General features: G+C 48.7%; 1 protein-coding gene across 1 annotated transcript in view; it reads right to left on the bottom strand.

Annotated features, from left to right (window-relative positions):
- BCL2 (BCL2 apoptosis regulator) overlaps positions 1–12762 on the bottom strand; it is a 96392-nt gene extending 83630 nt beyond the window's left edge. The window contains exon 1 of the mRNA XM_040588117.1: positions 10883–12762. Within this exon, the coding sequence (XP_040444051.1) occupies positions 10883–11476 (594 nt within the window). The 5' untranslated portion in view covers positions 11477–12762. The remainder of the gene's footprint in view (positions 1–10882) is intronic.
- Between the last annotated feature and the right edge of the window lie 785 nt (positions 12763–13547).

The raw sequence follows: 13547 nt of genomic DNA, 5'->3' as shown, positions 1-13547 counted from the left end.
TTCCAGCTGTCAGCAACTGCAAACCAAACAGCTCCTCTCCCGCTGTCAGTTTTAGCTCTAGGCCAGTTATTAAAATTAAACAGTTTTCGTTTGTGAGAATGATGTATTTGTGTCTGCAGGGGGGGAGAGAAGGAAGCAGAGAGGGGAAAAAAAGAGCAAGTTTTTTAAAACAAACCCTAAGCCCGTTTACACAATCTAACAGCGTGCCAGTGCTGCCTCTTCCTTCAGCCCATTAAACTGCCACCGAAGTCCCAGGCTGCAGGATGTACTACCATGCCCCAAGCATCCTTCTTGATGGGTTGGGAAAAACAAAACAAAATAATAAAAAAAGGGCAAAAATATCCTACTGCTTGCAAAATGAATACACTATTCTCTTGTGAAACAATCAGCTTTAACAGATATGAAAAAAGGTATGAAGAGATGCCTTGACAAGTTTCCCCACCACTTGTGACACCCAGGTGGGACAGCAGAGTGGGGACTTCCCCCTCTCATGGTCCTAAAGCACCAAGAAGGCTCATCCATTTGCCCCTGCGGCTGAGGCATGGCCTTACTGGCCGAAGCCGAACAGGACCAACTTCTAGAAAGCCAAAGTGGTCCTGGTGGGACACTACCACCCCTGGCTCACCCAGGCACTGTCAGAAGGACGTCTGTAGCATCCCAGGCCAGGCTGCCCTTACAGTGAGGATGCCTAGGGAAGCTGAGGAGCAAAACCCAAGGCAGCCTCACTCCCGTGTTCCACCGCTGCACAGAGGTGCCCAAACATCCACTATAACCAAGGCTTTGTACGACGCTTTATAGATCCTTTTTTGGGTCTGCCCACATGCTCACCGCTATACAAGGCCAGATACTGCTGGTTTTAGTGTCCGTACTGGAAAAAAATAGCTATTGACTCCAACTGAGCAAGGACTTCACATATTCAGTCCAGAGCCAAACACGCAAATTTTCTACTGCAGGAATTTTTTGCAGACAGACGTGAGCTACTGCAGAAGCCTGAACAGACTCCAGGCTGGCTCATTTACTTGCAGCCTTGATTGCCACCTGACATTTCCAGTGACCGGTTTTATTTCCTCCCTCACCGGTGCGCCCCGCTGCCGCACTCCAGCCCTGCAAGGGGGAAAGCCTTGCCCCTCACCCAGGCTTCAGGGCAGCACTGCCATCCATTGCAGATCTAGGCAACGGAGAGAGAAACAGGCCAAGCTGGAACCTGAAAATAACAAGGGCATTAGGCCTCCTTCTCAGTTATATCTGGGACCTTTTGCATCCAGCAGCAGACTGGGGATTAGATATTTAGACAGTGTGATTTACTGTGATTTGCCAGATGACTTCAGGAGAGGGGCTTTGGATATGCCTAACTTTAAAATTTGCAGACACTTGGAGCACAATGCAGGATTTGCTTCTGTTATGAATGAGGGAGTTTTTACTTCAGTTTTTCTTTTGTCATTTTTTACTTGAGCTGTGCGTACATTTTTGAGAAGTTCAACAGATTTTACTAATCTACAACACTGACCATCTTATTCTGCTAATAGAAATGCCAACTCATTTACTACTGTATTTGAATTTGTCTTTGAATTTCTTTTACTTCTTTTTCTCTAGAAAAAGTTTAAAAATAGGGTTCTCTACTACATTTCATAATATACAAGCTGAACATGTGATGAATATTCTTAAGAAAGGAGGTTCTTCCTTTAGAGAAAAAGCCAGCAGTAGTTATTTCATTGCAAAGACATGCTACAGGACTGTCCAGTACCACAGTGGGAGGCATTTCAGTGGCCTCCCATCCAAGGTCCTATCCTGACTTGCCAGTGACTCACACAAGTCTCTCCAGAGCACACAACAGGAATTTTGTCTCCTAAGCCACAGTTCAGCAAGATAGTTAAAAGTAACTTCAACCTCATGGTCAAGTTTACCAAGTTACCAAGTTAACCTCATTACTACCTTTTTTTTAAAAAAAACTTTTAAAAATTACTTTTTCTGCCTGTATCTGAATGTTTAACGAAGCCAGTGAATGGAAGCAAAAGAATATGTGTGCATGAAGACACTTCGCACAGGTGCGTGTAATACACCTGAAGTCCCACAGACAGCTTTTACATATGTAGGAATGGAAAAGGAAGAACAATTTCCTTCTTGAAACACCCAATGAACTGTGCTGATACATAAAGGAAAACAGTAATGCTGTCACTTGCCATTTCTCACACTGCTCACCGTTTTCCTAAATAAAAAATAGAAATCAACACCTGAAACTGATCTGTTCAATCTGTTTCCATCACAAGCACTGCTAAACACATCCAAACAGTGGAGCTGAAGAAGTTTAAGATTACTTTCCATTTAACTTTTTCTTTCTTCCACCTCCTCTCCCCGTTCAAATCTCACCCCCAGGTAGTTTCACAATCTGACTCACTTTGGTCTTTCCCAGGCTGGTGAGCTCCAGTAATGACAATATGCAATGCTACAGATTTGAAACTTATTCTAAGCCCCAAATTAACCATGATGGACATTTTGTTCAACATTGTACCTTGTATAACTTCTTTTTTTTAAAATTAAAAACATCAGCCCAACTCATGATAACATGGTGGGCAACAATACATTTCCCAAACCTGGTGTGCTGTATAGTGGTTTCATAGCTGGGTTAACTGAAAAGAGAGATATTAATGATTTGCCCCATGGCCTATTGTGTACTCAGTACCAGAGCCAAGAAGAGGAAGTTTTGAGTCTCAGTTGCTTTCTCGAACAACCACACGACAGCCTCTTTCAATCAACATGTGGGAAAAATGGGGCCTTTTCTTTTTTAATTGTACCCGGCCCGTGTACATAATTACTCACTGAAGTACCCTGAAACACACCGAGTTGCCTTTTCAGTCAACAAACTGGAATCATCCTTTTTATGCTTCAATACAATAAAATAGCAACAAAATGATGTATGCACTGAAGAAGGCTAGCGATTTCTTTTAAATAACTCTACATGTGGCGATTCATAACATATCTTCAGTCAGCACAGGAGTAAATTTAGTGATGTGGGTGCTCTAAGCAACACAACAAGCGCATTTACAATCACCTTTACAAGACACATGCAGCAATGAGAAGTTTTCCCCAGATGGATGAGACTTGCCAGTGCATCCATCCCAGTATGCCCAGTCATTCACCAGCACCAGGTGCTCTGGGGGAAAAGCAATGTAACAGATAATTTTGAAATAGCATTCCCTGCAGAACCATCTACCCTCAGCACCTGGTGATCTCATTTCAGCAGCTGATGTTAAATTTACCCTAAGGTAAAGTCATACCACTGCCCTTTCAACATAAGTACAGATGTTTTCCGTACCCTTATAAATACCTAAACCTTTCCTGAATGCAACTGGGTACTTCCACTCACAGCTCTCCCATGAAAACAGCTCCCAAAGGTTACTCATGCGTTGCAGAAAAGGCTGTTTTTCTCTGTTAGTTGAAAACTTGTGGCTTTTTCATTTGATCTTGTTTTTCTTGCCGCATATACAAAGTAAACATAACTACAATTGTCCAATTAAGTGCCTCTTCCTGTTCCTATTGAAGTCAATGGCAACACTTTCTAAAATCAGATTTGTTTTCTTACTCATTAGGTGTCAAATCCAGAAACCCACAAGGAACTTTCCAGTGAGAGGGATTTAGTAGTCTATTGATACACAATAATTATGACAGAAAACTAACTTTAGGATAAAATAACAGAAAATAAATTCCAGACCTAGATGCATTTGGAAAAGTTATCCAGTTTCATAGTCTTACAGCAGCCAAAAAAAAAACCCAACAGGCGGGGGGGGTGGGGGTGGGTGGGGGGGGTGGGGGGGAGAAAAAAGCCATCAGATTGTTAATGAGACTGAAAGCCAGAGTAAAATAAAAATCCCTCAAATCTGTCATCAACATCCGTGTTTGCCAAGAAGGCCTGGATGTTATCCTGCTAGGGAAGAGAAGATTTATGGCACTGCACACCTTCATCCATCCTATTATTATATATGAAATGGAAAATAAAACAGGCCAGTACTGCCCTCAGAAATAATCAGCATTTTGCTGCCACCGAGTAACAAGTGTTATTATTACTAAATCAGCAGGAGAGCAGCCACGAGGTGTTCGTAAATAAATTATTAAAAAAAAAAAAAGACAAACCAAACAGGGCTGGGCTTCACCCTCTCAAGGCCACGAAGGAAAATAAAGCAGGCCAGGGCGGGAGGTGGGCAGGGCCGGACCTGGCACACACCGCGGCCCGCGGCACCGGGACTGTGTCTGGCACCCAGTGCCCGGTGCCAGCAGCTGTGGTGGAGAGGGATGGTTGGAAAGGCCTCCAGAATGCTGGGGACTGCCAGCCCTTCGTGAAGGGAAAAGGCAAAACAGGCAAAGAGCAAGACACCTGCCAAACACCAGCGTGTACGTGAGGGGAGCAGGGAGCGTGCCCAGCAGCACGCCCCTGCCCAGCCACAGCCTTCACCTAATCCTGACCATCAAAATAACGGCCAAAGAATAAAAACTCACTTTGCCACAGGAGAGTTGTTATTTAATCAGACCCATCAGGCTGTTTTTCAGCTACGGCTGCTCAGCTGCCAAGGCTGCTGACCCAGCTGGGGGCTTCCCAGACCCCAGGCCAGGAGCGTTGCCCGCTGCCCCATTGGCAGCCACGGGCTAGCGCGGTGAGGAGGCTGTGGAGCGAGGGGGGACACGGGGACACAGCGGGACTGCTGGCGGCTCTCGTTAGGAGAGCAGAGCCGCAGTGTAGAGCCGCCACTTCAGCCAGTCCCACCCTGACCCCCGGGCCTGGCATCCCTCGGTGGCGACGGTGGAGCACGAGACTGGCTCACTGGTGCGCCAGGCACAAACCATCACACGAGACCAAAACCACAGCAGAGGTTTCGGAGTGACACCCAAGCACTGCTCCTGTTTCTACATCCACCTCCCTTCACCATCCCAGGCACAACCCACTGAGAGATGACACCCTCATCAAGGATACCTGTATAGGGCACAAAGGCCTCATGTTTGCTGGCAATGCAGCACAAAGTTCCCCTGCTGCCTTAGGAAGCCCAGGCCCTGGTATCTGGCTGCTGAGAAAATGCTTCTGCTCCACATGCAATTTCACACATCACTGCATAGGTCTTGTGATTCTCCTGCTAGAGCCATGCTTTGCCATCGGACAAACGCTTGTGCCTCAGCAGAAAATTCAACTGGATTTTCTTCGTGGATTATCAACTCCAAATTTCAAGCTACATACTTGGGAAACTAAGCTACTTACTGCCCAGCAGAGCTAACACAGCAGCTCCAGAGAGGCCTGTCTTAACACAGGCACAGAACTAACTTCTTTCTCAATATTGAAAGTAAAGTAAAACTTTTTAATAGGATTGCTGCTTGAACTTTACAGTTCTTTGCAAGATCAAGGCAAATGACATCATCTCCATAACCAAGACCCCTGGTTCTGAAATTTTAAAGGTCATGGTCAATACATACTTTTTTTTTTTTTTTTTTAAAGAAGGGAGAAAAAAAAAGATGAGACTTCTGAGAAAATACGCAATCTAATGTTGTTGCAAGTTACGGAGAAAGCTATTACAAATGAAAGGGACTAGAGAACCACAATCATTTTCTCTTTCTGCCCTAGCTCTTCTCCTCCTCGCTTCGGCACCGATCCTCAGCAGAATAAATTTCTTGCTCTTCAGCAACAGCAAAAAGAAAAATATTTTGATAATATTTTGAGAATTCGATTATAAACCCACAAAGCCACAAAAACTGGCAAAGGACCTAGAAGGTGTAACACTTGAAACTGCCAATTCATTTATTTAACTGAGTGGATTTCAGATAGTTTCCTTTTACCAGTCAAACAGTGACTTGGGGTTAGCCCCACTGGGGATTGAGTCGTTACAAGGCCGCATGCTGCTGGTAAAAAAACTCAAAGCGCCTTTGCTCCAGCGTGGGGCATCCGGCTCCAAGCGAGGCACCATCCCACGCCAGACGGGCGAGCGGCTTTTGCTTAGGACATTCAAAAGAAGCAACGTACTGCACAGGCAGGTACCTGACCAAGCTGCTGGGAGAGCAGCTCCAGAACCTGAAAGGGATGAGAGTTTGGTGGGTGCCCCAGACACGAGCACGGGAAGGCCCCTGCGTCACACCGATATCCACGGTGCTTTCCCACGGTGGGGGCAGCTGCCATCCCTCACCTTCGTGAGGGGGCTACGGACCATCACAGGGCACAGCGACTATCCACACTTCCTCTCCAAAGCATGCCACTGAGTGAAGAGAATTAATGATTTACTACGCAAAAAAAAAAAAAAAATAAAAGAGGAAACTCAGTGATTAGGGCAGACAACCCAAGAGAAGGGAAACCTGGGGTCTAGCTGCTGGTCCAAGAAGCATTTACTCATCTGGCTGCAGCCAGCCACCTGAGAAAACAATTCAGACAGCAGGAATCAGACACCCCAGTTTTTCTTTTCCACCAAATGAAATCTCACCCCTGCAGAAGGAGGGAGAGCCCTGTTGCCAAAGGGGAGGACACATCGGCAAAAACAGCAGCCATCTAGCAGGCGAAGCCTCCTGAGATGTCAGAGACACGGATGTATACCCGCCACGAGGCTGGAGGAGGTCTCATAGGCAAACGTCCCTTAACCAAAGCCTGCCAGGAAAAGTGGGGGCTTCTCCCTGGCTGTATTTACACATGAGGATGGCATGTGAGGGGCAGCAGCCAGGCCAGAGGATGCCTGCCAGCTTTGGGACACGGAGGTTACTGGGAACTGCGTCCCCCAGAGCATGCCAAGCAGCTCCCCTCTCTCAAGGCAGGAGCAGCTCCTGACTGGCTTGGGTAAGGAACAGTGAGAAGCCAGGGACTTCTGCCACCGTTCGGGCTAAGCAGGCATTCAGATGATGCAAGCACTTATGGGCCACCTAAGGTCCACTTCAGATACCTAAACCCTTCCCCATATCTGGCCTTAACTCTTGAACAGAATAAAGAACTGTAATAAAAGAACAGAACTGAATGAAAACAGATGACCTTTACATCTCTGGTTCAAATGTAAACATTGTCATTTAAAATTATGCTTTCTTGGCTCAATTTTCAACACAATGCTGCTTCTCTCACCTGGGCTTCTTTACATTCTTTACAGCAAAAATGTAGCTCTCTACACATACACGACGGTGCCTGTGTCTCCTTCTATAGCTCTCATGCTCTTGCTTTTTCCTGAACGGCTCGGGGAGGAAGCCATATGTTGGACTAGAAGGGCCCCGAGCTTAGCATGGCTCCCACACGTGTTAGGTTGTGTGCCCAAAGAGGGAACCCATCACCGCAAGACAAACACAGTTATCTCCCTCACATCGGCTGCATCACTTCTATGTTCCCTACGGGAAAGTCAAAAGTCACCAAGTGCAACAGCCCGCTGCCAAGGCAGTCCCTCTGCAGCTCAACCACCAGGCTCTAAAAAACAAAATGAAGCCATTAAGTTGTCAATCAGAAATGTACATTATACCAAGTACCACGAAATTGCAGAGATGAGCTGGTTCTCCTCTTATTTCTTTTGTAACACAATTAAGATGTTATCAGGCCAAAGTACAATATTGCGGCATCCCAGCCTACGTGAAAATCTTTGAAAGCTGCATTTATTTGCCACCAGAACCACAAGCTAATAATACAGCCTCCGTGCAGGCAGTCCCTGTCTGTTGTTTTTCTCTAAATTTCGAACAAACCCATGATGCTGTGTGTTGTAAGGTTATTAACAATCCCCAGGCACCATTGACAGCAGTGGCTAGTGCCTAAAACTTACATTCCACCAGCTATATCCCCTTCCAATCTGCCCCTTGATATGCTTCCTTCTTCATTTTCCTTGCAATATAAAGAATTCACGTCCTGAAAATAACGTTGCCAACTTACAGAACCGATTCAAACCAAACAAATAAATGAGAAAGACACGTCAACCAAACTTCAGCCCTGAGTGTGAGACACAGGTCTACACAATAGACTCAAAGCACACGCTGTCCAATTTACTCGCTGCATATGCCTGTGACTAACTCTGATGCTCTCTTCTCTACTGCTACGCAGCCTGTAATAAACTTCTCTCTCCACAACATACCAGGGAGCCAAAACATAAAGGAAGAGAAGGCTACAACAGCCAGCACTCCTGCTTGTTGCAGCAACCTGAATGACCAGATATCGCAAGCAGCCGTGCTGAGGTCCTACAAAGTGTCACCACCTACAAGGTGATAAGCTAATTTGGAAGACCCATTTATGATGCCTTAATAAAGTTCGTACATAGGATATGGTCCAAGTGCCAAGCCAAAGATGGAGTGCATATATTAAAGCATCCTTTCCCACTGACAGATCCTGAAAGCTAGAAAAAGAAAAAAAGAAAATTCCACTGCCTCGTGCCATCCTTGATTTCTTCCATCTGAAGACAGAATCCTAAAAGCTGTTTTTGCAACTTCATGTTAGTCTTTTGTTCTTTGTAATCAGCTAGAAGGGTTTGCCTTGTTTAATAATCCCATGGCTCAAAGGTACCAGCCATTTACCAGACAGACAAGCAAAAGCCATCTTGAGGTTATATTTTGCCCATATTCTTCCATGTGTACATTACAAATAACACACGGCAGTAAATGGCATCACATGCATCCAGACTCTGGAGCCTTTGTTTATAGGAAATCTCAATAAACAACTAAATGGCTATCAATATGAAGCATCTTTTCCTTTTCAAGGCAGTCAGTGTTTATAGTCCAAGTTTCTTGTATTGCTAACAGTCAAGAAACAGCTCCAGCACTCGCTTCATCTGGCCAATCACACCTGGTAACACCTGTCTTTTCACATTCTCGGTTTTATTCATTCTTTATGTTTCTCTTTACACAATACCCCCGCAGGACAATATATCTCCAGCATGCTTACGGATTCGATCCAAAGCTCACTGGAGTCAACAGAATGACTTCACTGGCTCTGGAGCGAACCGAGGGCCCCAGCTCCGCAAATGGGCTTCCAGCCTGAGGAGGGACTTACGCACAAGTTAGGCATCCCAGCCCAGAACTGCAATCGCAAAATCCCTAACCCTTTAGCTGCTTGCCTTTTAACCATCCAGGGTCTCCAAAAGCCTGAAATGTTTGCAGATTTTTTTCCCCCCCAGTTATCTGTTCCATAAAAAAAACCCAACGCCAACAAACCCTCTGCAGTTACCCATGAAACAGGGCATCAGGGGATAGGTCCCAGCCACTGGGAGCTGGAGTCATTTTATGTGTGTATATCTATATGTCTGTGTGTGTCTGTGTATGTCTCTATATGTATGCATATTTGTATACACATATGTATGTATGTATATAAATACACAGACACACACACGCACGCACACACATTTTTTTTGCTCCCCCTTCTGGCCCCAAGAATCTTGATTTTTTTTTTCTCCTTGGTGGAAGCAGGGGAGAGTAGGAGAACAATCCTGCCTCCAGCACGACTTGTAGCCAGGGATCTGCCGCACTCCTCTGGGAGGTGTGCAATGTGGACTGCTGAGAAAAGGGCCCCAAAGTCTGGCTCCCTCCGTTACGGCAGCGCACAGATGTGCTCTGGATCCCCAGACATGCATGCCTTTTAGTCAGGTGGGTTCAGCAGCAGAAAGGCAGCATCTTAATTTTTGAAAAGAGATGGTCAATGCGGGTGGCACATTACTTAGCCTAACACTGACTTAGCAAGAGACCCAGTGCTAAAAATTTGATGTGGCTATGCTTCACAAACACCAGGCTTGCAAACCATATAAACTGGGAATCATATACTGTATTTTACATGCCTTTACACACACCTCTTAAAGGTGAGCTGTGTAATTGAGTCAGCTCTCTGTATTTCACAGGGGACCGGACCTGAAATTGCCAGCATCCTAAGTAGCTGACCTCCATTCCTAGGTGACTTAGGCCAGCTCTCGGCCCATACGTAAAGTTTCTTCTTCAGTATAACTTTTGCCTTTTCTTCCTCCAACACATTAATGTCGTATGCTTTACACATACAGCAGGTTTGGTTTGCCGGAGAGTGGCCAGGACCACATTCTGTTACAGCGTATCAATTAATACAGGAAAAAAAAAGGAAAGAAATACCCTTCCAATTTCAATGCAGTTACTTATTTTGGAAAAATAGAGAGAGAGAGAAAGGAAAGGCTTTTGGTTGACTACCAGTGTAAAAGCTGTCCATTTTCCACTAGTGGAGGTCCTCCCTTTCTGGATGATGCCGAAGCCAGCCCTGCCCAGAGGTGATCTCTACCCTAGAAACACAGTCACCCATCGGGTCACAACGAATACTCCTTTTCCAGAACAATCCCATGGACATGGCTCCCAGCACCTTTGTTTCATCTTGAGACAAAGACAGATTTCTCACACTAGACATACCCTATACCATAAAGCCCCACTCCAGTTGCCAGCACTGACAGCCACCTGGCCTGCCTGTTGCACTGGAGCCCCGTGTTCATCATATGCCTGCCCTGCGTGTCACCCCTAACGGGCAGGAATGCCTGCACACACATACACACACGCGGTCCCTGCTGCTCCCAGCAGCAGGACAGGCGCCTCTGCAGCCCGTTCTCACCCCGCTGCCAGGCCCTGCCTTGGCCAGGGCTGGCGCTGCCAGCAGGTGAGGGTGCACAGGGGCAGGGGAGCGGAGATGGCTGATGAAGACGGTGCCTCGCTCATCCTTCTCACTCCTGAGCTGTAGGCTGCTCCCCCATCCCAAACCGCTCCGCCATAACCCCGCAACGAGGGGAAACTCAACAGCTGGCAAAAGGCTGATGCTGCTTCGGCACACGCCAGTGCGGACGCCCTCCAAGCAAAGCTTTTGCTCACCCCAACGCAAGTGCGACGCCCCAGGTACTGCCCACCCCGGAGCCCCACTGGCTGTGCACCAGAGCCAGGAGAGGGAACGAGCAATCGGGGGACGTACCCAGCCTCCGTTGTCCTGGATCCAGTTGTGCAGGTGCCGGTTCAGGTACTCGGTCATCCAGGCAGCGATGCTGTCTACGAGGGGAGACATCTCCCTGTTGACACTCTCCACGCACATCACGCCGCCGAACTCGAAGAAGGCCACAATCCTGCCCCAGTTAACCCCATCTCGGAAGAGCTCCTCCACCACCGCCACGAAGCGGCCCCTGGCCGTGAAGGGCGTCAGGTGCAACTGGCCAGACATTTGGGCAAAGTCCCTCTGGTAGCGGCGGGAGAACTCGTCCCCCGCCTGGCGCAGGGTGAGGTGGACAACCTGGGGTGCGGGGCGCAGCCCCTCAGCCGGGGGCACGTGGCTAGCAGCAGCCGAGCCGGGGGGCTCGGGGTGCGGAGACACCAGCCCAGTGTGATCAGAGGAAGTCCCAGCAGCAGCAGCAGCAGCAACCGCAGCAGCAGCAGCAGGAGGAGAGAGACCTGGAGGCAGGGGTGCCCTGTCCTCGCCGGCAGCCCAGTCGTATCCCCGCTGCGAGAGTTTATAGTGGATGTACTTCAGCACTATCTCCCGGTTATCGTAGCCTCTTCTCCCCGGATGAGCCATAATTCCCAAGAGGAAGCAGCAAGCGGAAGGGAGAGAGGAAGAAGAGGAGCAGGATGAACCCAAAAAAGTAAAGCAGCCAGTAATAATAAAATTAATAACACCAAAAATTATAATCCAGTTACTGTATCGGGCACGGTTTCATTCATGGTGGTGTGGGGGAGTTCTCAGGGTCTCGGAGGTACTTTTGTCTTCTCAGTGTTTCCTCCTCGGTTTGAGATGCACGGTATAAATAGGGATTAAAATGTTGTAAATACTTTACTTCCAGATGCACATTTATTACTTATTATAAATTTACTTTAGGACCATTTCCTCCTCGGTGTTGAAATACCTCTTAAAAAATATTATACCGATTCAAAATCAGGTGCATTTTCCCCTAGGTGCTGAACTACCACGGACACGAAGGAGCGGACGAACACACACTGTAAAAACTGCAATTCAATACGATTTGCTAAACAGCCTTGGATGAACGTTAATCCAACGCACTTTAAGCTAGAAAACTCAACACTGCTTTTTTTTTTTTTTAAGTTACACAAACTAAATTTCCTCTGTAAAGTACTTACTTGGACTATAAATATGTTCCTCTGTCAAGTTTCCTCTAAAAAAAAAATAGCAACAACAAAACCCAAACATCACAAGTCTTCAGAAACGTTTAAGTTCTGGCCGCTTTGATGCTTCAAGTCACCAAGGGGATGGGAAAGGGACGAAAAAAAAATATCTCTACGATTTCAAATGTTTTTTCCCAGACTCCTGTTTAACAGACATCTCCAAAGATGTGTCAAAGCTCAGAAAATCCCGCCTCGCAGCCCGGGAAGACGAACAACCCCAAAGAGACGGAAAATCCTGGAGACCAGATGAACCACATTTGAATCCAAGCTCTCGCAGAAGTGCTCCGTTTTTCCCTCCAGTGCAACGTACAGACATACGCATTTACGTAGTTTCATTCAGACACCGATCGCAGGAGCCCGGTGCTTCCACACACACGCACGCACACACCAAAAAAAAAAAAAAAAAAAAAAAAAAAAAAGAGCAAAATATTGTATGTATTTAGGAAATTAATTCTTTTTCACAAGAAAGAGCGTGAAAAAAAGGATCAAAAATAAAAATAAAAATAAAGAAGGAAAATTGCTTTTGACTGTGGCTCCGGGGAGAAATGCCATTTCCCGAGCAGCTTTGTATCAGAGGAGGAAGAGCCCCTGGCGCTGCCGAGGAGGGGCGCGGACGGGGCGTGTGTGCGGTGTGACTGGTGCCGATGGGGACCGCGGCCGCGGCGCCGCTGCCCGCCCGCCCGCCCGCCCGCCCGCGCAGCCCCGCGCACCCCGCCGGCTCCGGGCGGCTCCTCCGGGCGCTCCGCGCTGCTGCTGCCGGCGGCGGCGGCTCCGGGCGGCGGCTCCGAGCGGCGGCGGCGGGCGCGGGCGGGGAGCTCTCCCGGCGGCGGCGGCGGCGGCGGAGGGGGGAGCGGAGCGGCGGGGGCGGGGAGAGGCGGGGAGGAGCGGAGCCCGAGGGGGAGGCTCCGGCCCCGCGCGGCGCAGCCGGGCGCGGTGGTTTCCTAGAGCTCCGCCTCACGCTTCATTCAAGAAAAGGGGGAAATGGGGAGGGGGGTGCTGAGGAAAAACGGCGGCGGGGGGAGGCAGGCAGCCCCGCGCAGCCCGGGCCCGCCCTCCATCGCGGCGCGGGCCTGGGGCCGGCGGCGGGGCGGCGGCGGCGGGGCGGAGCGGCGCGGAGCCGGGCGCGGGGGCGCGGCGCTCGGGCCGCGGGTGGTGCTGGCGGGGCCGCCCGGCCGCCCGCCCCCCGCCGCCCCCGCGCCCGCCCCCGCCCGGGCCGAGGAAGCGGCGGCGGGGCCGGGCTGGCAGCGCGGCGGCGGCGGCCGGTCACCGCGGGGGCGCCCCGCTCCGCGCCTCGGCCGCCCCGCGCGGGAGGGCTGAGGCCGCTGCAGCTGCGCGGGTTTGTTTAAAAAACTAAATAATTTTTAGAAAATAAAAAGGGGGGAGTGGGTGGGTGGAGAGGAGGAAAAAAATCCGAATCGCCCTTTTTAAGAATAAAACTGGCCCGATGTAGGAGGGCAGGGGCTCCG

This window comes from Falco naumanni, chromosome 3, assembly GCF_017639655.2.
Source record: "Falco naumanni isolate bFalNau1 chromosome 3, bFalNau1.pat, whole genome shotgun sequence".
In the NCBI taxonomy this organism is placed as follows: domain Eukaryota; kingdom Metazoa; phylum Chordata; class Aves; order Falconiformes; family Falconidae; genus Falco; species Falco naumanni.
Note: the sequence above shows the minus strand (reverse complement) of the source record. Positions and strands in the feature narration are given on the sequence as shown.